Raw genomic sequence first — 25,758 nt, 5'->3', positions numbered from 1 at the left:
ATTTTTCCCAATACGAAAAGACCAAGGCCGGTGAATAACATTTTTATTTATTTCTAAATTCTATTTTTAGAAGGTACATCACTCATGGTGAAGCTTGGTTGAGTTTCCTCAGCGTTGTTCTCTTTATCCTCTTCATTTGGTCAGGAGATAGGAAAATACTGCCCGCTCCCGGAACCAATCAGATTGCAGGATTCTCAGGATACCGCCCGCTCACGATCAAAGAAATCAATAATATCAATTATTGTCACTGGCGTTATCCTTCCAAAATTTTAACCACCATTTTAAGTTGGTGAGGTAGAACAAACCGTCTCAATTCGTAGTATCTCAGTGAAGTCTAGAGACAGAAGTTTAACAATGTGCACACCATTTTTAGACACAAGGAACTGAAACTTTTGACAGAAGCAAGCTTCTGCTTGATCTGCGTCGTATTTTTGGCTCGAATGCAAATGTTTCTAAAATGGAAGCTTTATCTACAAGTATTAGATTGGGTATAGGTTTAATTGTTCACACAGTGATCAAGAGGAATCATATAAACAAAGAGAAAGTCGAGCTTCAAAGTGACTGTGCCTTTTTCAATTAATGTGAGGACTGTGAATTTCAACGTCAACCAGTTGTTTAAATTAAAATTAAAATTCGCATCGAGATCATTAATCCGCTGAAAGAGACGGTGCAGGCGTTAAGCGAGTTGGGGATGGGGAGATTATGTCTCGGCATTCGCGGCTACACACACTTTTTGCTGTGGTGAATACCTGTGCGGAGGAGAAAGTCCAATCATCTATTGCATCGACAGTAAAAGGACCGTTAAAAACAGTAAAAAAGGACAGTCTAAGACAGTAGCAGACAATCAGCTCATTACAGCACTGTTAGAGACTCGTGAATGTATTCCGCTTAATTGATTGACGATGGTTTGGTAGTCATTCTAGCGTTGTAATCTTGGTCTTGCATTTACCGTTAAATTTATTTGCGTAAGGAAGACAGTCTTTGGATTTCTAGGGGAAGGCGATAATTAAGGTAACCATTTTTCAAAAGAGGAACCGCGCCTGCTCCGGCTCGGATCGTATATCACACCCAAGAAGACTAAAAGGTCAAATTATTACGACCTTATTTCTAGGAGCCTTTTATGGCTATTGTAGTTCAAGTCCCTGAAGCTGGTCGCGTTGGTTGGTCCGTTCAGCTGAGATTTTCAAAACACGATCTCCCGCAAGAAAGTTCAGTGCTTTTCAGCAGAACCATAGGCCACCCAAACGTATAATTCGAATCCACTGTCAACGTAACGATTTGTAGGGTTTCTGTGGGAAACATAAAATGCGTAAAAAATCGGCTAAGCCTAGTTGACCGAGAGGAAAATAAATAAAATAAACTTAAATTTAATTCACCTTGTGTCCTTGTGTCGATTTAAGGCTCGAATTATACGTTTGGGTCGCCTGTGGTAGAACCAAGGCAAACAGTCTGCATTTTTTGCGATTGTTATTAAATTAGCATTTTATTGGTTAAGTATGATTCAATATACGTTATTTAACTACAACAAATCATGGAACGTTGTTGGCAACTAGTGTTTAACTATAGTATTTGACATATTGCGTTGCGCTAACAGCCACTTGATGTATCATTAGCACGAACATAAAACGCAATAAAATTCACATTCTTGCACTAGAAATTATTTCGACGTCACTTTGGCCTGCTCTACGCCAGGAGAAATTAAAGAAAGAACCGTGAAATAACAGGTTTATACCGGTCGTTCATGATCCTGGTTTTTGGCTTCGAGATGAAATATTTTCCTAAAACTTAACTTCCCTTGAAAGAAAACTGGAAAGAAAACTATAAAAAGAGATTGTACAATAGCTAATTGGAAGAGTGATGCTTCCTTAAACAGAAACAGGATCTATCTCGAGGGCAAGGCTGAGTATTACCGACTGCGAATACGGCTTTCCAAAAGTTCGTTAACTGGATTGCGGCTTTTACTGACGAGCCAGATTTCATTGTGTCGTTTGAATAGCTTGCGAGGGTCGTCGTAGCCGGCAGTATAAAACATATTGGTGTAGAAATCATCCTCCAGGTTATGCTTTTTCAGTGCTGCTACAAGCTCCTTGTAATACATCGCGACCTTCGTCATGTCCGAGAAGCCGCCATACTCTTTCACGTAGGCACAGAACGGTTTGACATTTGTTAACATAACATTATCTGCAGAGGGGGCAGGGGCGTCTTCTTGGTGCTTAAAGGGGATAAAGAAGCTCATCGTGTAGTTCTTCTCGACAAACTGAGAGCCGGATCCAGACTGGAGGGGTTGCATCTTCATCGTTACAGGAACGGTCATGTCAATCTTCATTTGTTCTGCGTTACTGCCTTGTATGTAACTGAAAAGACGCCAGAACGCCGTCCTATCGGCAGCCTTGGGATTCATATCTATGAGATTGAGAAAAAATCAAACATAAACCTAAGGCCCACAATCCTTCTTAGTGGCATTCAAATCTATAACCTAGAACATATGGGGTGTACTGATTTCCCTTTAAACTAATTCCGCTCCAACCCTTTTCAAAGTACAATTTTTCTGTTGTTAGATTGCCCTCCCCCCTCCCTAAACAAACGTTAAAATTTTTTCCCACAATTGCTTGTAGTCTCGCTATCTGATTGGCTAATTCGCCGTTGTCGATACGAGTCTAGACGACGCTGCTCGCTTCATGCTAGCGCCAAAGTAAAAAGTGTAATGCAACTGGAACACTCATTTTGGGAAATAAACTAATCATAAGACTAGAACTTGTGATTTAACATACTTGTTACACTCGTAGACACCCACTTATAAGACATGGGATAGCAACGTAGCTTGAAGTCGGTAGCATTAAGCTCCTCCTCGTAGAAAGATGGACAATCGTGGCCATCACAGAATTCTGGAGACTTTTCAACCGCGAGTGGCTCATCAACGGATATGATTGGCTTTGACTTCGTGGGGGATTCTAGAATAGACCTATTTTCGGATTTGGGCTTGTGGTTTATGCTGACGATCCAAATTTCATTGTGACGTTTCCAGAACTTCATGAGAGAGTCGTAACCTGCAGAATAAATACCATCAGAGCTGATATCATCGCCGCGGCCATCTTCCTTAAGGGCTTCTACAAGTGTCTGGTAATTCTCTCGAACTTTCGACAAACTTGAATAGCCACCGTACACTTTCACGTAGGCGCAAAATGGTTCGGTTATTTCCAGCTTGACATTTCTATCAGTTGGTGTGGGTGCGTCTAGCTGGTGTTCAAATGGAATGAAGAAGCTCATGGTTTGATATGACATCGATTGGGATCGAAGTTTTATTTGCATAGCAACGGGAACCGTCATGTCCATTTTCATTCCGGCCATATTGCTGCCGTTGATGTACTTGAAAAGGCGCATGAAGGACTCTCGTTTGCTGCTGGTACCTGGAAGAGAAGCGAGATACTCGGGTTAACCCGTTTATTCATATAACTCGATTCTCGTTACATATCGATAAAATCTAATCGAAAAGTTGAACTTATACTTGAATATTGTTACGGAAACGCACGTGACCAAAGCGGTTAAACAGGAGTATGTACAAACAAAACCGCGCAGTGTTCAATTTTATTGTTGTGCTTGAAGCAAAGTTTGCTGGATCTATACAGATCGAGAGATAAATATTAAAAATGGTAAAAACAGAACTCACTTTTTCGAATGTGCATTTTCTTCTTAACCTGTCTACTAAGCTTTGCATTCGACGTGGGAAATTTGTTCAACTAAACTGATTCTTGAGCTGTAAGATATACTAGCCAGTTCTTTTGACAATTATGCTTTTTTCATCGCAATTTAAAAAAAATTGAAATATAAAAACAAAGGGCACGGGAAAGAAACTACATCCCTCACAAGTGGACATGGACCCTTGTTTGTACAAAATGTTCGAGTCTAATACGTTGAGTATATTTTCTTTTCTTCGGTCGAGGCCATCTTCAGTTCACTAACTAGTGCTACAGCTTACACCAAGACTAAATTAGACTAATTTTATAGACTTACACCAAGACTAAATTTCTTATGTTTTTGATCCGGCGGCACAGTCAAAAATGGAATTTTTTTTAGATATACTTATGCGCGAAACAAATAACGGGCAGCCATCTGAAGGAACCAACCAGGAGAGGCCATATCACGCTTAAATCTGTCATAAAGAATCGCTAGCTTTAATCTTCATGAGAAAGAATGTTTTATATTATAAAAAATTTACTTATTTTACTATATTTTTTATATGTAATTTTTGAACTGGTCCCCATTGACGAGAAAAATCGTCAGGGGTGTTCAGAGTAAAATCTATAGGTGCCACTCAAAAGAAGGAAATAGACTTAAAAGAGAAACACTTGATATGGAATTTTATTCAAATTAAATCAGAAGAGGTCAGAAAAGCACTTGGGTGAATATATCTGTTTGCAAGTATTGAGGTTTTCAGATTCTATCGATATTATCCATGGGCATAAAGTAGTCCGTGATGGCAGAGTTTCACTGACAATATTTGGCATTCAAAATGGTCGCCCAACATTTGTGGGAAGCACATAGTGTGCTGAGATGTTTGTAAAAAATTCCCAGTTCCAGTTATAATTTCTGAAGGGAAGATTTTATTGCCTAGAATTTTCTTGTACTTCGATCATTCAATACGAACTTTGGTTAGCTCAAATTCTTATATACAAAAATTTGGTTTTATCAACGGAGTTGATAATGTAAATTGGCCACCGTACAGAGATTCTAAAAGCTGACGTTTCGAGCGTTAGCCCTTCGTCAGAGCTCAGAAATTACTCCTAAAATTGTCGATTCATAAACAAGAAACTCAGAAACGTCCTGTAAAGTAAATACCTTTAAATAAAAAAACAAGACAATTCCTTCATCTTGGCCGACTTTTGGCAAGACTGAATATTCAAAAGTAATTTGTTTTATCATATCCTGTCTTTGTTTTCTCGTGTTGTTCTACAGAATGTTGTTATACAGTTTTCAGTCGCGAAGTTCTTATAGGCTTTGGCGGGTCTTGAAACTATACAAAATTGCACGACACACGACCCCTGACAATCTCTTTCCGGTTTTTGACAATGAAATACAGCTTCCAGTCATTTACATGTATCTATCATTGGAAACTTACCATCACATCGAGTAGTCACCCATTTGTAGGATTTTGGATAGCAGCGAAGTTTATAGTCGCTAGTCTTGTTTAGCTCCTCTTCGTAAAAGAGCGGGCATTCATATTTGCCGCAGAATTTCGGGGATTTATTTGACGACTCAGAAGCTTCAAGTTGCTTTGGAATGAGTTGCGGCAGAAACTTGGATGGATTGAATTTGCCGGCAAAAACCTGACCGATCTTTTGAACAGCTGAACCAAGGTCAAATTTCCTTATGGGCACTTTTTTAGAGAAAAGATCCAAAAGCCCAGCGTCCACAGTCACCAGGCAGACCACAAGAAATACAGGGACTAACCTCATCTATGAAATAAAGAAAGAACACAAATTGTTAAGTATTTGTTCTGCAAAATTGTAATAATACGATCTGGCACAACAAATCTTCTATTGCGTTTGTGGGTGTAGGTGACTGTCAAGCATACATAGTTTCCCGATAAATTCCTGCACAGCTCAGCTTCCTGCATATGGTCGGCACCCCGTCCAAAGCGAGTGCAAAGGCTTTGCCCCTGGCTTAGAGTTGGAAAATAGAGAGAATGTCCGAATCATAGCCGCCGGGGACACCCAGGAGTTTCCCCCAAAACGTATTTATGTTAAATTTTTTTCCTCTCTGGCATCACCCCCTTTATACGAAGCGTTTGTGTTTGAAAATAGTGTTTTGCAGTTGAAATGACTGCAGATGTTCTTGTTACAGATAAGAATTTGAACCTTTATATTGTAAATCGACGTCACTTGAAACTCACTTGCACGCAACAAAAAGGATTTCAATTGGCAAGTCAATCATAGTAACACCTATTAGCAGATGACATTTCCGACTTGATCTTGATCGCTTGCAAAGAACAGTTGCTTTATTATGATTTAGTTCTTGCAAGGCTTGTTATTGGTAATGATGCACACGAAGAAAAATCCGGATCGACCACACCTATTAGTAAGTTTCTGAATTCTTTAGGGTAATTGAATATACCGAATCGTAATGTACACTCTCTCAGAAAGTACGGCAAATATGCATTAAATCACGTTTTTTATTCCAGTCAAGGAAAATCTCTTGAACTCATCGATAAAATAGCCTTATTTCTATTTTTACTTAATGCGATCCTCACGCAAAAAGAATTAAATTGACGTGGAGCAGCTTCTGGTCAAAAGGACGTGTTACGTAAGAAAATTCTACTTAATTTGGTTAATTCTTTAAGTTTAATCGAGGGTAAGAAATGACAATTTCGAATTTTCTCTGATAAGAAACCTTCAGTCTTTCTTTACCAGAAATAACCCTTGCTTTAAAAGAAAAAACTTATTATCCTTAAGTAAAAGTTCTCAGTAAATTGGACAATTTTGAATAAGGAGGATTGGAAAATACCCAAGACTTTTAAAAATACTGTAGAGCTGATTAAAGTTATTTTCCATAGGGCTCTAAAGTAAACGAAACTTCGACAAATAGACTGATTTGAAGATTGGGAGCACTGTAATTATCGATTTTTTTCCACCATATGTCAACGCTTGGATTGTTGGTAAAAACCGTTTGTATTTATAAAAACAATTTAGTCCTTTACAAAGTTATTCGATAATGGGTTATTATTTTTTGCATTTTAAATCAGTATTTAGCAAGAGGTAGGTTACTCACCTTGACGCAGTTGTTATGGATGGAATCGTTTCCGAAGTCTCTATATAGCTATGTTCAGCAGGCACTGTAAACGATTGTAGACAAAAAACACCGGCCTTTATAATGCATCACCACGTGATCATGTATGCGGACGTTGATCAGGGAGCGATGACTTTGGTTTTTTTTACCTCGTTTCAAATGACACATTCACGTGCAGGAAACAATGATCATTTATATCCAAGTGAGGCTTGATACACGCACTTCGTAACAAGGCCAAAACAACAAGTCTCTTATTATAGCATGCACATCTGGCGGTTATGTTGTTGCGTGCGGAACGCGAAGCTAAGCCGAGAGACGGCCAGGGCGGGAAGCGGGGGTTCTTCGTTACCCCCACCCCAGCATTCTCAGCCCGCTCGAAATCTCTCGCGCCCCACAACAACAGAGCCACAGGTAAAGGGAAAAGTTCCTTGGTCACCACTTTCTGGTGCCGTCACAAATACAATTTGCCAAACATTCTGTTCTAGGGTGAATTAATTTTACAGCAAATCCACGTCAAAACACCAACTTTTCTCTTTCCTTGGAGGGTTTTATCTCGGAGTATTCCTCTTTCCGGGGTAAGAGCAGCTTATACTTGCTTAATGACATTGTCCGACTTAATTAATTCAAATTTCAAGTCAATTTTAAAAGTTTCAATTATAAAATTGTGTTTTTGTAGCATCTCAAGGCTGCTAAAAACGGCATCATCATATAAAGGGTAACGAAACATGTGTTAGCATGTTTATACACCAGCTTTATTTAGACCACAGGAGCCGACGACGATTGTTCTTTAGTAGGGTATGAGAGACAAATCCGACGATAAGGTAGGGCATTTGAACACCATTTTGGCCCGAGGGGGCGTGAATTTGAACGATCTATTCTTCAAAGGTTCAAATACCCGGGCTTTGCCCGGGAGGGACGGGGTGGGGGTGGGGGAGGGGGAAGGTATGTTGAAGTTTCGAGTTGATCGGCGCATAAGCGGATAGCTCTACGTACGGACACTGTTTTCAATTTTCCTTTTTACCTCCTGGCCAAACTCTGTATTTACACATTCCCGTAAATGTACACTCTCTGGTGAGCGGGCGCGGACACTGATGAAAATGACAATCGGATTTCTCTTTTGTTTACTCTCTCTTAAGCAGACACCCCAATTATAATAATTGACTCTTGGCAATGAAAGTTGTCTTTAAATTACCTCTGCGGAACAGGCACTGGAATTTGTTGGCCATTTTCTGACTAGCAAGAAACGAGCCGCCAGCCCAGGCAATTACCAAGGTCAACAGTCTCTTAGTAGGCATGAGATTAAAGTCTCTATTGGCAAGGAGGCAGTCAACCATTACGGACTATTTCTCCAAACTGTCATAGGACCAAGCAAACCTTCTCGCTAGCCACGATAGTCAGCGAAATTGAGTATGAATATCGAAATTCAATTATTTTGTCGTTCACTAGAGGTACGATCGCAAACAAGGATGCAAGCAAAGCTCTCAAATGACAAGTATAGCGAGGACAAAACAATTGAAGAGAAATGCCTAGTTTATCTGACAGATGTCAAACTTAATATATATTGATGAAACTGGATGAAATTGAATATGAATATCGAAATTCGATTATTTTGTCGTTCACTAGAGGTAAGATCGCAAACAAGGATGCAAGCAAAGCTCACAAACAATGCTCACAAATGACAAGTCTGCAAGCAAAGGTATAGCAAGGACAAAATAATTGAAGAGAAATGCCTAGTTTATCTGACAGATGTCAAACTTAATATATATTGATGAAACTGAATGAAATTAAATATGAGTATCGAAACTCAATTATTTTGTCGTTCACTAGAGTCACAAACAAGGATGCATGCAAAGCTCAGAAATAACAAATCTGCAACCCTTTTTATAACAAGGACAAAATAATTTTTAAAACATGTATAGCAAAAGCACTTGAAAATATGTTTAGCGTTGAAAAAACGATATTAGTCTCTGGAAACAAACAAAACGCTATTATCTTTGCATGAAAACATCTATTTTAATGTGGGTGTTTGAGGCCGACCTTACTAAAACATGAAAAAATAGTCGGTCGAGAACGTTATTACATGTGTTCATTTAATAATTTGGACACAAGCTGTGCGGAGTTGTGACGCGTGACTGTTTTACAATCGAAATTCTTCTAATGTCCACAATTTATTCGTTTAATACTCATTTCTATTCCAGGATAAATGAGATAAATGACTTTTACAAAGACGCTGTAATCCAAGATAGTGCCCTAGTTAGTTCGGTTAAAAGTTGTTCCATACAAAAAAAATTGTTCTCTTTTAGCGGAATGTCTGCCATTCTCCTTTCCACGCCCTCCTTGATCCTTTAAAACATCTGGTATATCTACTGTGTATAGTGTCCATTATTAAATTAAAGGTCAGCAGAAAATGCCATTCATAAAAGGCAAATTCATGCCTATGATCCATACACCGTGTACAAGTAAAATACCTAAACCGTAGCATCGTCAACAAAAACAAAAACAACAGGACATCACTCGAGAACGCGTGGCAGCCCCCTGAAAAAATTCTGAGAAGCATAAGGACAATACAATGACAATAGAGGGTACCGTTTCAAGTTAATAAACAAAAGGCAAAAAAAAAAAAAAAAAGGAAGCTCAGTGGTGTAAAAAAACAACTAAAAGATATATGCCAATTCGTAGTTTTCAATTTGCAAGGATCCCAGGCGTGAAGATGTTAGCGGCTCATTCGCATGATGTACGCTAAGGTTATTGTTTTTAATGTGGAATTGGAGCTGCTAATTCAGAATTCAAATTTCAAAAGCGCGCAATTTTTATTCATTCTCGCTTTATCTGAGCAAAGGACTTTTACACTTTCTTTTGGAAGATGGGGTTTCTTGGTTTTAAAATGACTCTACAAGCGAGGAAGATGTGACTGAATGTTGTGATGCTGTGAAGCGAACGGCAAAACAACATTGTTCGCCGTAAGCTCAAGAACTTGTGGCCAAGGAGGTGGAGAATCAAAAGTTCTGGGAGTGTCGGTGAAATACCAGATTATTTGACAGGCGTCTATCACTACGTGAAGTTCGATTGGCTGCGGCAAGACTGCGGCATTTACCAGGACAAGTTTGGAGGTTGTAATTTCGGGCCATAACACGACATAATCCTTTTTTGTTGTTTTTTGGTGAAAACAGCTTTCATGGAGCTGCAGGAGCTGAAGTTTGCGCACAAAAAAAAAATCGAAAAGATCGTATCTCCGTTAATATTTGGTCAAATTCGGAATTTAAAGTAACGTTGGAAAGATAAAAGTGCGAACTAAAGTTAAATGTTGAAGCACTTGATGCGCAACGCAATAAAAATGAAGAAAGAGCCATTCGATTTAGATAAAAGGTAAAAAAAAAGTGCTAAGAGCCCTTCGTACACCAGCGCGGCCTTTGGACCTTGGAAAAAAAAATCCTCTGATAAAGGGTAACAAAATCTAAGAATTACGTTATAAATATCTCTACGAAACCCGACTGCGAAAATTAACACCACGTCCGAAAGATCAGAAAACTTTTTACTACGGATGATAGTTGCCAAACTCTTCCACGTTAAGAAGCAGTAATTTTTGTTGGCTTTGAAATAGAATACAGTTCCGCTGTGATCTGTGAATGTGGTTTGGAAAAAAGACAGAAAAGAATTTTCCCGGCTTTTCCCAAGCGCGTTACTTAATACTGACACTGAATATTAGATACATAGGCTCATTCATCGAGTTTAAATCTAAAAGTAGTTATTAGTTATTATTAGTTTACCTTAATCTTTTCAATCAACCAATGAAGTCCTGATGTCTCTGGCAGCCAACCAACAACGTTTCGATGAATCCTCTCTGACCAGTGTCTGACCGCGCTTCATTTGGACAGACAAAATATGTATAAGGATAATAATCCTGTACAGTGTTTTAGAAGCAAATTACTCCTGTATAATTATTACGGCCTCAGCCACTAAACAGCAAAATGTGAATAAACTACACGTACCAAATAACGTTTCCAGATTTTCGTATAGCCAGTCGTAGGATATGATGCCGCTTTTCCGCGTCCGCGGGAGCAAATTGTGAAGTATAGATGTGCCCAACAGCGTTTCAGGTACTTCAGATAACCAGTTGTGTGATACAGTGTGGCTTTTCGGCGTCAGGAGCAGCAAATTGTGCATAAACTAGCTACTCGAACCAAATAACGTTTCTAGATTTCCAGATAACCCGTTGTGCGGTACGATGACGTATTTCAGCGATTGGAACCAACTGTGGTCAAGCGCACAACTGACCGTGGAAAAGGGAGCGTTCAGGGTAAAGTACAATTTCACTCTAAATGACAGCAGAACAGACAACTATTGTTTGCTGACAAAGCAAAATTGTAATAAACAAGCCAAACTGAATGATTTTACATTGCAAGCAGTTTTTCCAAAACAAAGTTCTTTTTTGCACGCTTCAATCAGTTAACAGTAATTTCATTTTAAAGTATTTTCCAGCCAGCATTGATCTACAACACCGATATGTAAGCTACTAGTGCACACAAAACAATTTGCCAGCTATCTGTCAGTCCATAAGCAATTTTCCCAGCAAGACTCTAACCAGAGCTAAGATTCCCAGCCAGGTCGACTTAAGTCTGCCGCGATCGCATATTCTGCGGAGCGGATCCGGTGGGTACTTCTAGATAGTACTTTGTTTGTTAATGTGGCAAAAAAGCCACCGAGAAATTTCTGCAGAGCTGAAGTCCCCCTAGAACATCGGAACAGATAAATATTTTGCAGAGCACCTACAAACTCACTAAACGAACTTTTAAAGCATTATGGAAACCATTTTAGGTCATTCTGACAAATTTTAAGACGTTCGGTCATTGGGTGTCCCTGTGCCATTGTTTGGTATTGAAATCAAAACGTGGAAGGCCTACTCTAATGTTCTTAGTCTAATGCTTAATGTTCTTATTATTCCACAATAGATAATATCAATTATTGTCACTGGCGTTATCCTTCCGAAATTTTAACCACCATTTTAATAATTCTAAGTAAGTTTGTGAGGTCGAACAAACCGTCTCAATTCGCAGTATCTCAGTGAAGTGTTGAGACAGAAGCTTAACAATGTACACACCATTTTTAGACACAAGGAAATGAAACTTTTGACAGAAGCAAGCTTTTGCTTGATCTGTGTCGTATTTTTGGCTCGAATGCAAATATTTCTAAAATGGAAGCTTTATCTACAAGTATTAGATTGGGTATAGGCAGAAACTCATAAGGGTTGAAATGTGTAACGGCCCCTTGTGTGCTGGGTAACAAGCTTCTGAATATTCAATTTGCTAAGTACCATATTTGGAACAACAAGAGCGAGCGGTTTCCAAATATGGTACTTAGCACTGAGACATTCAACCAATCAGTTCACACTGAATATTCGGAAGCTGTGAACGCGCGTTACACGTTTCAACCCTTATGGGTTTCTGGTATAGGTTTAATTGTTCACACAGTGATCAAGAGGAATCATATAAACAAAGAGAAAGTCGAGCTTCAAAGTTACTGTGCCTTTTTAAATTAATGTGAGGACTGTGAATTTCAACGTCAACCAGTTGTTTAGTCTTAACGATGATCTGTCAAAGGAATTAAAATTCGCATCGAGATCATTAATCCAATGAAAGAGACAGTGCAGGCGTTAAGCGAGTTGGGGATGGGGAGATTATGTCTCGGCATTCGCGGCTGCACACACTTAGTGCTGTGGATGAATACCTGTGCGGAGGAGAAAGTCCAATCATCTATTGCAGCGACAGTAAAAGGACCGTTAAAACTGTAAAAAAGGACAGTCTAAGACAATAACGGACAATCAGCTCATTACAGCACTGTTAGAAACTCGTGATATTGCGCTTAATTGATTGACGATGGTTTGGTAGTCATTCTAGCGTTGTAATCTTGGTCGTGCATTTACCGTCAAATTAATTTGCTTAAAGAAGAATGTCTATAGATTTCTAGGGGAAGGCGATAATTAGGTTAACCGTTTTTCAAAACGGGACCCGCGCTTGCTCCCTCGGATCGTATATCACACCCAAGAAGACTAAAAGGTCAAACTATTGCGCCCCTATTCCTAGGAGCCTTTTATGGGTATTATATTTCAAGTCCCTGACCGCTGGTCGCGTTGGTTGGTCCGTTCAGATGAGATTTCCAAAACACGACCTCCCGCAAGAAAGTTCAGTGCTTTTCAGCAGAACCATAGGCCACCCAAACGTTTAATTCGAATGCACTGTCAACCTAACGATTTGTAGGGTTTCTGTGGGAAACATGAAATACCGAAAAAATCGGCTAAGCTTAGTTAAAAGCGAGAAAAAAAAAAACTTAATTATACCTCAACTTGTGTGTTTGTGTCGATTTTTAAGGCTCGAATTATTCGTTTGGGTGACCTGTGGTAGAACCAAGGCAGACAGTCTGCATCTTTTTGCAATTGTTATCAAATTAACATTTTATTGGTTAAGTATGATTCAATATACAACGTTATTTAACGCCAACAAATCATGGAAAGTTGATGGCAACTAGCTAGTGTTTAACTAGAGTATTTGACATATTGCGTTGGGCTAACAGCCAGTCGATGTATCATTAGCGTAACATAAACTGCGATAAAATTCACATTCTTGCACTAGAAATTCTTTCGACTGTCACTTTGGCCTGCTCTACGCCAGGAGAAATTCAAGAAATAGCCGTGAAATAACAGGTTTATGCCGGTCGTTCATGATTCTGGTTTTTGGCTTCGAGAAAACTATAAAGTGAGATTTGTACAATAGCTAATTGAAAGAGTGATGCTTCCTTAAACAGAAGCAGGATCCATCTCGAGGGCTTGGCCGAGTATTACTGACTGAGAATACGGCTTTCCAAAAGTTCGTTAACTGGAGTGCGGCTTTTACTGACAAGCCAGATTTCATTGTGTCGTTTGAATAGCTTGCGAGGGTCGTCGTAGCCGGCAGTATAAAACATATTGGTGTAGAAATCATCCTCCAGGTTATGCTTTTTCAGTGATGCTACAAGCTCCTTGTAATACCTGGCGACCTTCGTCATGTCCGAGAAACCGCCATACTCTTTCACGTAGGCACAGAACGGTTCGACATCTGTTAACATAACATTATCTGCAGAAGGGGCAGGTGCGTCCTCTTGGTGCTTAAAGGGGATGAAGAAGCTCATCGTGTAGTTCTTCTCGACAAACTGAGAGCCGGATCCAGACTGGAGGGGTTGCATCTTCATCGTTACAGGAACGGTCATGTCAATCTTCATTTGTTCTGCGTTACTGCCTTGTATGTAACTGAAAAGACGCCAGAACGCTGTCCTACCGGCAGCCTTGGGATTCATATCTATGAGATTGAGAAAAAAATCAAACATAAACCTAAGACCCACAATCCTTCTTAGTAGAATTAATTTAAATCTATAACCTAGAACATATGGGATGTACTGATTTCCCTTTAAGGTTACTGCTAACCTTTTCGATCTCGAATTTTGCAAAATGTTTAAAAGCTACCATAAGATAGCTCATTACGTTTGTTTTCTTGTAAAAAAGAAATTATTAGAAAATGTTTTTTTTTTCTTGCGGAGTTATTACAAGTTTCGTGTTTTTCGTGACTTAAACTCAGTTTGACGCGGGAATACATCCGGGTATCTTCACTTTATCGCTTGTTGAGTTCGTCATTTATTTGTAATCGATGCCGTTGTGTTAAAGGGATATATCATCCTTACTAGGCCATGAAACGCATGAAACAAGGAGAGAAGTCGAAACGGGGAAGTTCTCCCTGGGTTGAAAAGTATGAACAAGACCGGGTTTAAAAAAAGGAAAGATTCCATCAAGGAAACGGAGAAAACTCAGCTCGTTACTAGCGAGAAGGGCTAAGTCTTCAATCAGGTATAACTAATCTATAGCTAATGATACAGCGCTGAATGTCAGGGGGCCTAATTACCTCGATTTTCATTAGTCGGCGGCATCATAGCGGCATGACTGCATTCACACCCGCATTGACAAGGTGTGAAAACGCGTAAAATCTTTTCAGCCAGAAAACTCGGGGTCAATTTTTCAAGGAATAGCTCCTCTTCAAATGAATTGATAGGGTATGTAGATTTGAGGGATTTTTTCAAAATTTGGGCAAAATGATCGTCGGATATTGGTCCACGTAATTGGGTCGGGCTTATAAATGATTAGAAATATTTTTACTTTGACGCTTCTCTGCGTGTCGCGAAACGGAAAATTTTACATTGGTCAACTTCAAAGTTTATTTTCTCAGAAACCAATTGGAAGATCCTAAAAGCCCGACACATAATACAGTACAGTTTGTTTGGTTGTGCGTGATAATAGGGACTTTAAGATAGTGGACAACGGTAGGCTGGGACGGTTGGATGCGTATACCGGAGACTTTGAACTAGTACGGTAGAAAGGCGCGAAAATTTTTAACTTAAGATTCGGCCAACACGACCGTAGGACGGTGGAATAAACATGTCTTTTGAAGAGGCGAGAAATTCTCTTGTAATTTCTTTTGCAGAAGGTTCAATTAGCGAGGAGGAATTTCTTATTTTATACCATGAATACGAATCAGTGAATCCTCTTTATCCTTACTGGGAATTTGAACCATTTTGTTTAGATTCCTTGGATTCTAGCGAGTGTAAATCCGCTAAGCGGCATTGGTTCATAAACAAAAAATGCGGCTACAATTATCTCTTTTACCTTTCTTTTCTGCTTTCCTCCTGTGTCATGGTGGATTATGGAATAACGCTACATTGAGAACAAGCAAATTTTGGTTTGAGTCGCGATGTGGCCGAGTGATGTCGAGTCTTTGAATGAACTCAGAATTTTCGCTAGATTTTTTCATTTCAGCGATGGATAAATCAAGACAAACACAACCAAATGCACATTTAACACATTGGGTGATCAGTTTTCAATGCATAATAAAGGAAAAGACTAAAATAGTGCGAATAAGTATGGATGAATTCCTACCGTTTTCACCGTAGATTCCACGACGAGAAACCCGGCGAAAACATACCGTCCTAGAAGCACGACGGTCAAATATCACGGAGATTTTGCGTGACATGACACTCATCTAACCGTCCCAGTCTACCGTCGTGTACTATCTTAAAGTCCCTAATGCGAAGGCGGGTAATTCAGCAAAGTGAACATGTATGGTTTTGTGTTTGAAGCTTCGCGCACGCTAAAGAAACCCTTAATAAACAAAAATGTGCATATATTCGGATTTTTCATTTTATTACCTTTTCGGTGATCTATAGTTAGCTGTAGTTTTACCGAAAATAACGCGCTTACGAAAGATTTCCCGGAAGGCACCCCAAAAAGGTTAGCAGTATCCTTAAACTCATTCCGCTCCAAACCATGTTAAAAATAATTTGTCTGTTGTCTGTTGTTAGATTGCCCTCCCCCCTCCCTGAACAAGAACGTTGAGATATTTTTCCCACAATTGCTTGTAAATTCGCCGTTCTCGACAAGAGTCTACACAACGCTGCTCGCTTCATGCTAGCGTTAAAGTGTAATGCAATTGGAACGCTCGTTTTGGGAAATAAACTAATCATAAGACTAGAACTTTTGATTTAACGTACTTGTTACACTCGTAGACACCCACTTATAAGACATGGGATAGCAACGTAGCTTGAAGTCGGTAGCATTAAGGTCCTCCTCGTAGAAAGATGGACAATCGTGGCCATCACAGAATTCTGGAGCCTTTTCAACCGCGAGTGGCTCATCAACGGATATGATTGGCGTTGACTTCGTGGGGGATTCTAGAATAGACCTATTTTCGGATTTGGGCTTGTGGTTGATGCTGACGATCCAAATTTCATTGTGACGTTTCCAGAACTTCATGAGAGAGTCGTAACCTGCAGAATAAATACCATCAGAGCTGATATCATCGCCGCGGCCATCTTCCTTAAGGGCTTCTACAAGTGTCTGGTAATTCTCTCGAACTTTCGACAAACTTGAATAGCCACCGTACACTTTCACGTAGGCGCAAAATGGTTCGGTTATTTCCAGCTTGACATTTCTATCAGTTGGTGTGGGTGCGTCTAGCTGGTGTTCAAATGGAATGAAGAAGCTCATGGTTTGATATGACATCGATTGGGATCGAAGTTTTATTTGCATAGCAACGGGAACCGTCATGTCCATTTTCATTCCGGCCATATTGCTGCCGTTGATGTACTTGAAAAGGCGCATGAAGGACTCTCGTTTGCTGCTGGTACCTGGAAGAGAAGCGAGAATGTATAATCGTATATTTGGACAACTTGTATATTGGGGTTAACCCGTTTACGACGTTTATGCATATAATCGATTTTCGTCACATATCGATAAAATCAAATCGAAATGTTGAACTTATTATACACGAATGTTGTAAACGGAAATGCACGTGACCAAAGCCGTTAAACAGGAGTATGTACAAACAAAACCGCGCAGTGTTCAATTTCACTGTTCTGCTTGAAGCAAAGTTTGCAGGATCTGTACAGATCGAGAGATAGATTTTGAAAATGGCCAAAACAAAAAGAAACTTTTTCGAATTTGCATTTTATTCTTAACCTGTCTACTAAGCTTTGCATTTGACGTTGGCAATGTGTTCAATTAAACTGATCCTTGTGTTGTAAGATATACCAGACAGTTCTTTTAACAATTATGCTTTTTTTCATCGCAATTAAAAAATTGAAATTTAAAAAATAAAGGGCACGCGAACGAAACTACATCCCACACAAGTGGTCATGGACCCTTGTTTGTACTAAATGTTCGAGTCTAATTTATTCAGAGCGGTTTTCAAATGGGTGTCGTAAAACCAAAACCAAAGTAATTACTTTGGCCAATCAAAAAGGACGGAGACACTCCATTAAACCAATCAAAACGCAAAGTAATTACACGTAACCGACACAAAGGCCCGGGAAAATGTGCACGCGGAGCTACGATTGCTTTTGGTTTCACTTCTGATTGGTTGAAAAAGTGGCGCGAGAACTTTGAACCAATCACTGAGTGAAGTAATGCAAAACCAAAGTAATTATCTAATTACTTTCGACACTCAATTGAAAACCACTCAATTTTTTTATTTATTACAATTTAATTATGGCATGCAAAAAAAACAGAGGCCAAGGGATGAAATGCAAAAGAGTCAAAGACCCCATATTAAAGCAGATCAAATATTATAACAATAAGAACACTTAAAACTGTACTAAGCCATAAAAAAACCTTTTAGCTAAAGCTTTAAAAGAACGAAGGAAAGTGGAAGGGAGTTCCACGTTCCCACAACTCTTGTACGCCAATGCCGAGTATATTTTCTTTTTCTCGGTCGAGGCCATCTTCAGTTCACTAACGAGTGCTACAGCTTACACCTATTATTAAGACTAAATTAGAACAAGACTAAATTAGACTAAATTAAACTTACACCAAGACTAAATTTCTTGTGCTCTTGACTGGGCGGCAGAACCAGATATACTTATGCGCGAAAAAAAAAATAACAGGCAACCATCTGAACCAACCAGGAGAGGCCATGTCACGGTTAAATCCGTCACATAGGATCGTTAGCTTAAATCTTCATGAGAAAGAATATGTTACATCGCAAAAAAAAAATATTTATTTTGTTATATTTTTATATGTATTTTTCGAACTGGTCCCCATTGACGACAAAAATGGTCAGGGGTTTTACACAGAGTAAAATCTATATGTGCCACTCTATAGAAGGAAATGGACTAAAGAGGAACTCTTAATATGGAATTCTCTTTCGAATTAAATCAGAAGAGGCCAGTAAGGCACTTGGGTGAATACAATCTGTTTGCAAGAGTTGAGGTTTTCAGATTCTACCGATATTCTCCATGGGGATAAAGTTGTCTGTGATGGCCGGGTTTCGAAAGGGTTATTTCTTTTTTCACAAATATTTGGCATTCAAAATGGTCGCCTAACATTTATGGGAAGCTGCGCACATAGTTTGCTGAGATTTTTGTAAAAAGTTCTCAGTTCCAGTTATAATTTCTGAAAGGAAGATTTCATTGCCTAGAATTTTCTTGTGCTTCAATCATTCAATACGAACTTTGGTAAGCTCAAATTCTTATAGCTACATTACTCCTTAAACCATGTAGATTCATATACAAGAAACTTAGAAATGTCCTGTAAAATGAATACCTTTACATAAAAAACAAGACAATTTCTTCATCTTGGCCGACTTTTTGCAAGACTGAATATTCAAGAGTAATCTGTTTTATCATATCCTGCCTTTCTTTTCTCGTTTTGTTGTACAGAATGTTGTTATACAGTGTTCAGTCGCGAAGTTTTTATAGGCTTTGGCGGGTCTTGACACTACACAAAATTGCACGACACATGACCCCTGGCAATCTCTTTCTTTATGACAATGAATTCTTTACGGAATAAATTACGTTCAACGAAAATTCTTAAGGAATTTAAGAAGGCTGTGAGAGAACTACTTCTGTAATGTACAGATTTATATGATTCATTGTAATAATTTTTAGAGTTAGGATCGTTTATTTATTGATATAGTTAGAATGTTAGTTATTAATTGATCTTGTATATATACATATACAATTTTTATTTATTTATTTATTTATTTGTTTCACTTTTCTCGGCATATCACCATGTATTTTCTAGGGGCCTAATCAGCCTCATCAACCCGAGTTGAAATAAAGTTCCTTACTTACTTAATGAAATACAGCTTCCAGTCATTTACATGTATCTATCATTGGAAACTTACCATCACATCGAGTAGTCACCCATTTGTAGGATTTTGGATAGCATCGAAGTTTGTAGTCGCTAGTCTTGTTTAGCTCCTCTTCGTAAAAGAGCGGGCATTCATATTTGCCGCAGAATTTCGGGGATTTATTTGACGACTCAGAAGCTTCAAGTTGCTTTGGAATGAGTTGCTGCAGAAACTTGGATGGATTGAAATTGCCGGCAAAAACCTGACCAATCTTTTGAACAGCTGAACCAAGGTCAAATTTCCTTATGGGCACTTTTTTAGAGAAAAGATCCAAAAGCCCAGCGTCCACAGTCACCAGGCAGACCACAAGAAATACAGGGACTAACCTCATCTATGAAATAAAGAAAGAACACAAATTGTTAAGTATTTGTTCTGCAAAATTGTAATAATACGATCTGGCACAACAAATCTTCTATTGCGTTTGTGGGTGTGGGTGACTGTCAAGTTTACATACATAAGCTGTGCTGCGCTCTTTTGCCCTGGGTAAATTTGACTTGTTGACAGTTTTACCTAGGGAAACTTTAATTTAGAAGAGTGACCGATACTTCCCCAGGTAAATTACCCAGGGAAAATGTTTTCCATCGAAGCTTGAATTCATCAAGAGAACAATAGAATTTCTCTTGACAGTTACCCTACATGTTTTGAAGGGGTAAACTTGAAATCCCAAGGTATTTAGCCAATAGATGCTCGTCGGCAAACGCGCTGATGATAGATTTGATTTCATCGCGTCACGTTGTACTTGAGACGAAATGCAAGTCTTTTGTCGCGTGCGTGTGCGTGTGTCAAAGGAAGAAGATGGCGTGGTTTAGATCGAACGTTTAAGTATAAATCGTTTCGTTTCATTTGAAAAATGAATCGAAGAAAAATGGATAAGCGAAAGAAAACTGCCGAACGAGAAACTCTGATTGAATTGCTGCAGGGTCAACAAGAGTGATGATGAAAGCAGAGGATCGAGATCGCGTGGCAATGCAGGAACATGAAGTTTGAAATGGAAGCCGAAAAGAGGCACCAAGATTTCACTCTCGCTGCTTTAAAGGAGCTCGAAATTTTAACAAGAAAGACTGAAATTTAATCCCCTCAATCCCTTGTAAATACCTGGATGTGATTTCCTTCACTGTGACCTTTTCATTTAGGGAAAATGAAACCCGAGATAAATTTACCTCGGGTATACTCAGGTAAATTTTCCTTAGGTAAATCGATTTTCTATCGGGCAAAAGTGGGTAGTGTGACCTCAACTATAGTTTCCGTTATATCTCGGCTATCAACGATTAATTCCTGCAAAGCTCAGCTTCCTGCCTTTGGTCGGCACCCCGTCCAAAGCGAGTGCAAAGGCTTTGCCCCTGGCTTAGAGTTGGAAAATAGAGAGAATATCCGAATCATAGCCGTCGGGGACACCCTGGAGCTTCCCCCAAAACGTATTTAGGTTCGAATTTAATCCTCTCTGCCATCACCCCCTTTATACGAAGCGTTTGTGTACGAAAATAGTTTTTTTGCAATTGAAATGACTGCAGATGTTGTTATTACAGATAAGAATTTGAACCTTTATATTGTTATTCTACATCAATTGAAACTTACTTGCACGCAACAAAAAGGGGATTTGCTTTTTTGATTACGTAATGCAGTCTAGGGTATTTCAATCGGCAAGTCGATCATAGTAACACCTATTAGCAGATGATATTTCCGACTTTCTTGATCGCTCGCGAAGAACATTTGCCATAAGATTTAGTTCTCGCAAGGCTTGTTATTGGTAATGATGCACAGGAAGAAAAATCCAGATCGACCACACCTAATGTACATTCTCTCAGAAAGTACGGCAAATCTACTTTAAATCACGTTTTACCTTCCAGTCAACGAAAATCTCTTACACTGATCGATAAAATAGCCTTATTTCTATTTTTGTTTAATGCGATCCTCATGTAACAAGAATGAAATTGACGTGGCGCAACTTCTGGTCAAAAGGACGTGTTACGTAATAAAATTCTACTTAATTTGGTCAATTCTTCAAGAAAAGTTTAATCGATTGTAAGAAATGACAATTTGGAATTTTTGTGATAAGAAACCTTCAGTCTTTCTATACCAGAAATAACCCACGCTTTAAAAGAAAAAAAACTGATTATCCTTAAGTAAAAGTGCTAAATTGGACAATTGTGAATAACGAGGATTGGAAAATACCCAAGACTTTAAAAATACTGTAGAACTGATCAAAGTTATTTTCCATAGGGTTCTAAAGTAAAGGAAAGTTCGACAAATAGACTGATTTTAAGATTGGGAGTACTGTAGTTATCGATTTCTCTGCACCGTATGTCAACGGATTGGATTTTTGGTAAAAACCTATTGGATTTACAAAAGCAACTCAGTCCTTTATCAGTTATTTGATAATGACTTCCTAAGTTTGTTTTTTGCATTTTAAACTAATATTAAGAGGTAGGTTACTTACCTTGACGCAGTTGTTATGGATGGAATCGTTACACGAGTCTTTATATTCAGCAGGCACTGCAAACGATTGTAGACGAAAAACACCGGCCTTTATAATGCATCTCCACGTGATCATGTATGCGGACGTTGATCAGGGAGCGATGACTTTGTTGTTTTGGCCTCGTTTCAAATGACACATTCACGTGCAGGAAACAATGATCATTTATATCCAAGTGAGGCTTGATACACGCACTTCGTAACAAGGCCAAAACAACAAGTCTCTTATTATAGCATGTACATCTGGCGGTTATGTTGTTGCGTGCGGAACGCGCGAAGCTAAGCCGAGAGACGGCCTGGGAGGGGAGCGGGGGTTCTTCGTTACCCCCACCCCAGCATTCTCAGGCCGCTCGAAATCTCTCGCGCCCCACAACAACAGAGCCACAGTTAAAGGGAAAAGTTCCTTGGTCACCACCAAGGTATGTTGAAGTTTCGAGTTGATCGGCGCAAAAGCGGATAGCTCTACGTACGGACACTTTTTTCAATTTCCCATTTTACTTCCTGGTCAAACTCTGTATTTACACATTCCCGTAAATGTACACTCTCTGGTGAGCGGGCGCGGACACTGATGAAAATGACAATTGGATTTCTCTTTTGTTTACTCTCTCTTAAGCGGACACCCCAATTACAATAATTGACTCTTGGCAATGAAAGTTGTCTTTAAATTACTTCTGCGGAACAGGCACTGGAATTTGTTGGCCATTTTCTAACTAGCAAGAAACGAGCCGCCAGCCCAGGCAATTACCACGGTCAACAGTCTCTTAGTAGGCATGAGATTAAAGGCTCTATTGGCAAGGAGGCAGTCAACCATTACGGACTATTTCTCCAAACTGTCATAGGACCAAGCAAACCTTCTCGCTAGCCACGATAGTCAGCGAAATTGAGTATGAATATCGAAATTCAATTATTTTGTCGTTCACTAGAGGTACGATCGCAAACAAGGATGCAAGCAAAGCTCTCAAATGACAAGTCTGCAAGCAAAGGTATAGCAAGGACAAAATAATTGAAGAGAAATGCCTAGTTTATCTGACAGATGTCAAACTTAATATATATTGATGAAACTGAATGAAATTAAATATGAGTATCGAAATTCAATTATTTTGTCGTTCACTAGAGTCACAAACAAGGATGCATGCAAAGCTCAGAAATAACAAATCTGCAATCAATTTTATAACAAGGACAAAATAATTTTTAAAACATGTATAGCAAAAGCACGTGAAAATATAATTAGCGTTGAAAAAACGATATTAGTCTCTGGAAACAAACAAAACGCTATTATCTTTGCATGAAAACATCTATTTTAATGTATGTGTTTGAGGCCGACCTTACTAAAACATGAAAAAATAGTCGGTCGAGAACGTTATTACATGTGTTCATTTAATAATTTGGACACAAGCTGTGCGGAGTTGTGACGCGTGACTGTTTTACAATCAAAATTCTTCTAATGTCCACAATTTATTCGTTTAATACTCATTTCTATTCCAGGATAAATGAGATAAATGACATTTAGAAAGACGCTGTAATCCAAGAAAGTTCCCTAGTTAGTTCGGTTAAAAGTTGTTCCATACAAAAAAAATTGTTCTCTTTTAGCGGAATGTCTGCCATTCTCCTTTCCACGCCCTCCTTGATCCTTTAAAACATCTGGTATACCTACTGAGTATAGTGTTCATTATTACTGGGTTGCAAACCCAGTCGGAAAGTAGGTAGATTTCCGTTTTTTTTTTTCAGTAGTTTTTTTCCGTGTCGGTAAAAGTCTTGCCTGTCACTCCCCTGGTAAGTGGTGTCTTTGTGCATAGAGCCTTCTGCACGTATTTTCGTAGGATGGAGAGGGTAGTGGAACTGCGTAGATTTCTCTGGTGGACACAGTAGAATCATTAACTTAGCCTGCAATGGCGTCGAAAGTCATGTAACGCGAATGGCGTTTTAGTGGATTCTTAAACAAAATATACCCTTATGGAGCTCAATAATGGAAAGTCAGTTGGATAAACTAGGCATGAATCTCAAAAGCGACGAGTACTGGACTTCGACAACAATCTATCGCCCGTCGAGACGAAATCAAAGTGAGCATTATTTACCTGAAGTACATGGTAATTTGACACAATTGAGTTTCTTGTCTTCACGCACGCAATGAAATAGGAAGAGATTTTCGCCTCTAAGAGCAAATATGTTGTTTGTTTTAATAAAACTTTCGCTGGAAAAGGATTCTGTGGTATTTTCTGCCTTTGTGAATTATAATATCATGTTGTGTATTGAATTTTCGAGCTTAAGGTTGAAATGTGATATGGGAGAAGTTTTTTAGTATTGCTCTGTAAGCAGGAAGGGTTCACAGGCCTGTTGAAAGTGTGCTTGAGTTTCAACAAAATGAGCCCCAAAATCAGTGAAAACTTGTGACGCAGATGAATAATAAAGTAGCTGCTATTTCCAGAATGATGGAATTTCCTGTTGATGATAACGTCGTACGCGTCTTGGAGAGTAAATTTTGACTTTGCATAAACAAGAGTTGGGCGATTGTGATCTTTGTTTTGACTTCGCTCATTTCATTGTCAAACTTTATAACACTTGCCAGAAAAAGAAACTTACAAAAACCCGGTATCTTGCCATCATTTGAGACAGATGCTTCACTGTTTGGCGAGTAAACATGCCGCGGTAACTTAATCACAGCACCCGCTGAATTCCGGCCATGTCACTTTCGATTTTGCAATTTACTTGAACGTAGCAAAAATCTCCCAAAATGTTTGTCGCTGATCGTAACTTTTTATATTCTATATTCACGGTTCAAAATTAATGTTGTTTTCATGTCGTAAATATTTATTCTCGATCGACCGTCCGGGAAACTTCCTTCTGCTCTTTCTGGAAACTGTGTATCAATAGTTATTTGCTTTTTCATCAATATTTGTTTTGCATAAAGCAAGCTAACAAGATCTGTACCTTGCTGAGTTCGCATTTGTTAGAGTTAATAGTATTTTCGGTCCGATGCTTCTGTTTTTTGAGGGGAATGTTGTCTTGGTCTCCCATCCAAACACTAACCCCGCCCGGAAGGGCTTAACTTCAGTGAACTTTAGTATTAGAAAGCTGTCAGATGCTCAGAGGGCACACTTGTGGTAAACAGAAGTTGTGAGGGAACTTGAAAATTATCAACATGTCAGCCCAGAAGCCAATGTTTCTCGCTTCTCCTTTATTTGTTGTTCTTCAGAGACTGGAATGCTGTATTTCAATACCACACAATTCAGTGCCTTCTGATTTTCTGTAGCACGTACCACAGGCAACCCAGTGTATGCTTCACAGAAGCATCTCGTTAAAATAAAGGTCAGCAGAAAATGCCATTCATAAAAGGCAAATTCATGCCTATGATCCATACACCGTGTACAAGTAAAATACCTAAACCGTAGCATCGTCAACAAAAACAAAAACAACAGGACATCACCCGAGAACGCGGCGTAGCAGCCCCCTGAAAAAATTCTGAGAAGCATAAGCACAATACAATGACAATAGAGGGTACCGTTTCAAGTTAATAAACAAAAGGCAAAAAAAAAAAAAAGGAAGCTCAGTGGTGTAAAAAAACAACTAAAAGATATATGCCAATTCGTAGTTTTCAATTTGCAAGGATCCCAGGCGTGAAGATGTTAGCGGCTCATTCGCATGATGTACGCTAAGGTCAACGCAGTGTTGTCACTGGGCCAATTTACTCGTTGATTTGAACATTCTTTCAAGGTTTTGTTTACAGATGGACCTTTACAAGTTCGACGTGACATCTGTTTTTATTGTTTTTAATGTGGAATTGGAGCTGCTAATTCAGAATTCA

At 39.0% G+C, this 25,758-nt stretch overlaps 2 protein-coding genes across 2 annotated transcripts; both read right to left on the bottom strand.

Annotated features, from left to right (window-relative positions):
• Positions 1-1,454: 1,454 nt before the first annotated feature.
• Positions 1,455-6,888, bottom strand: LOC138025286 (uncharacterized). The gene is made up of 4 exons (XM_068872526.1): positions 6,766-6,888; positions 5,117-5,453; positions 2,772-3,407; positions 1,455-2,403 (listed from the first exon to the last, which is right to left on the bottom strand). Exons 2-4 carry the CDS (start codon positions 5,451-5,453, stop codon positions 1,907-1,909), a joined length of 1,470 nt encoding a protein of 489 aa, XP_068728627.1. The 5' UTR covers positions 6,766-6,888; the 3' UTR covers positions 1,455-1,906.
• A 6,316-nt stretch (positions 6,889-13,204) lies between these two features.
• Positions 13,205-22,074, bottom strand: LOC138025278 (uncharacterized). The gene is made up of 4 exons (XM_068872514.1): positions 21,922-22,074; positions 19,479-19,815; positions 16,348-16,983; positions 13,205-14,111 (listed from the first exon to the last, which is right to left on the bottom strand). Exons 1-4 carry the CDS (start codon positions 22,033-22,035, stop codon positions 13,615-13,617), a joined length of 1,584 nt encoding a protein of 527 aa, XP_068728615.1. The 5' UTR covers positions 22,036-22,074; the 3' UTR covers positions 13,205-13,614.
• Between the last annotated feature and the right edge of the window lie 3,684 nt (positions 22,075-25,758).

The sequence above is a fragment of the Montipora capricornis genome, chromosome 2, assembly GCF_036669925.1.
Source record: "Montipora capricornis isolate CH-2021 chromosome 2, ASM3666992v2, whole genome shotgun sequence".
Classification (NCBI taxonomy): Eukaryota; Metazoa; Cnidaria; class Anthozoa; order Scleractinia; family Acroporidae; genus Montipora; species Montipora capricornis.
This window is presented reverse-complemented; position numbering and strand designations above follow the sequence as displayed.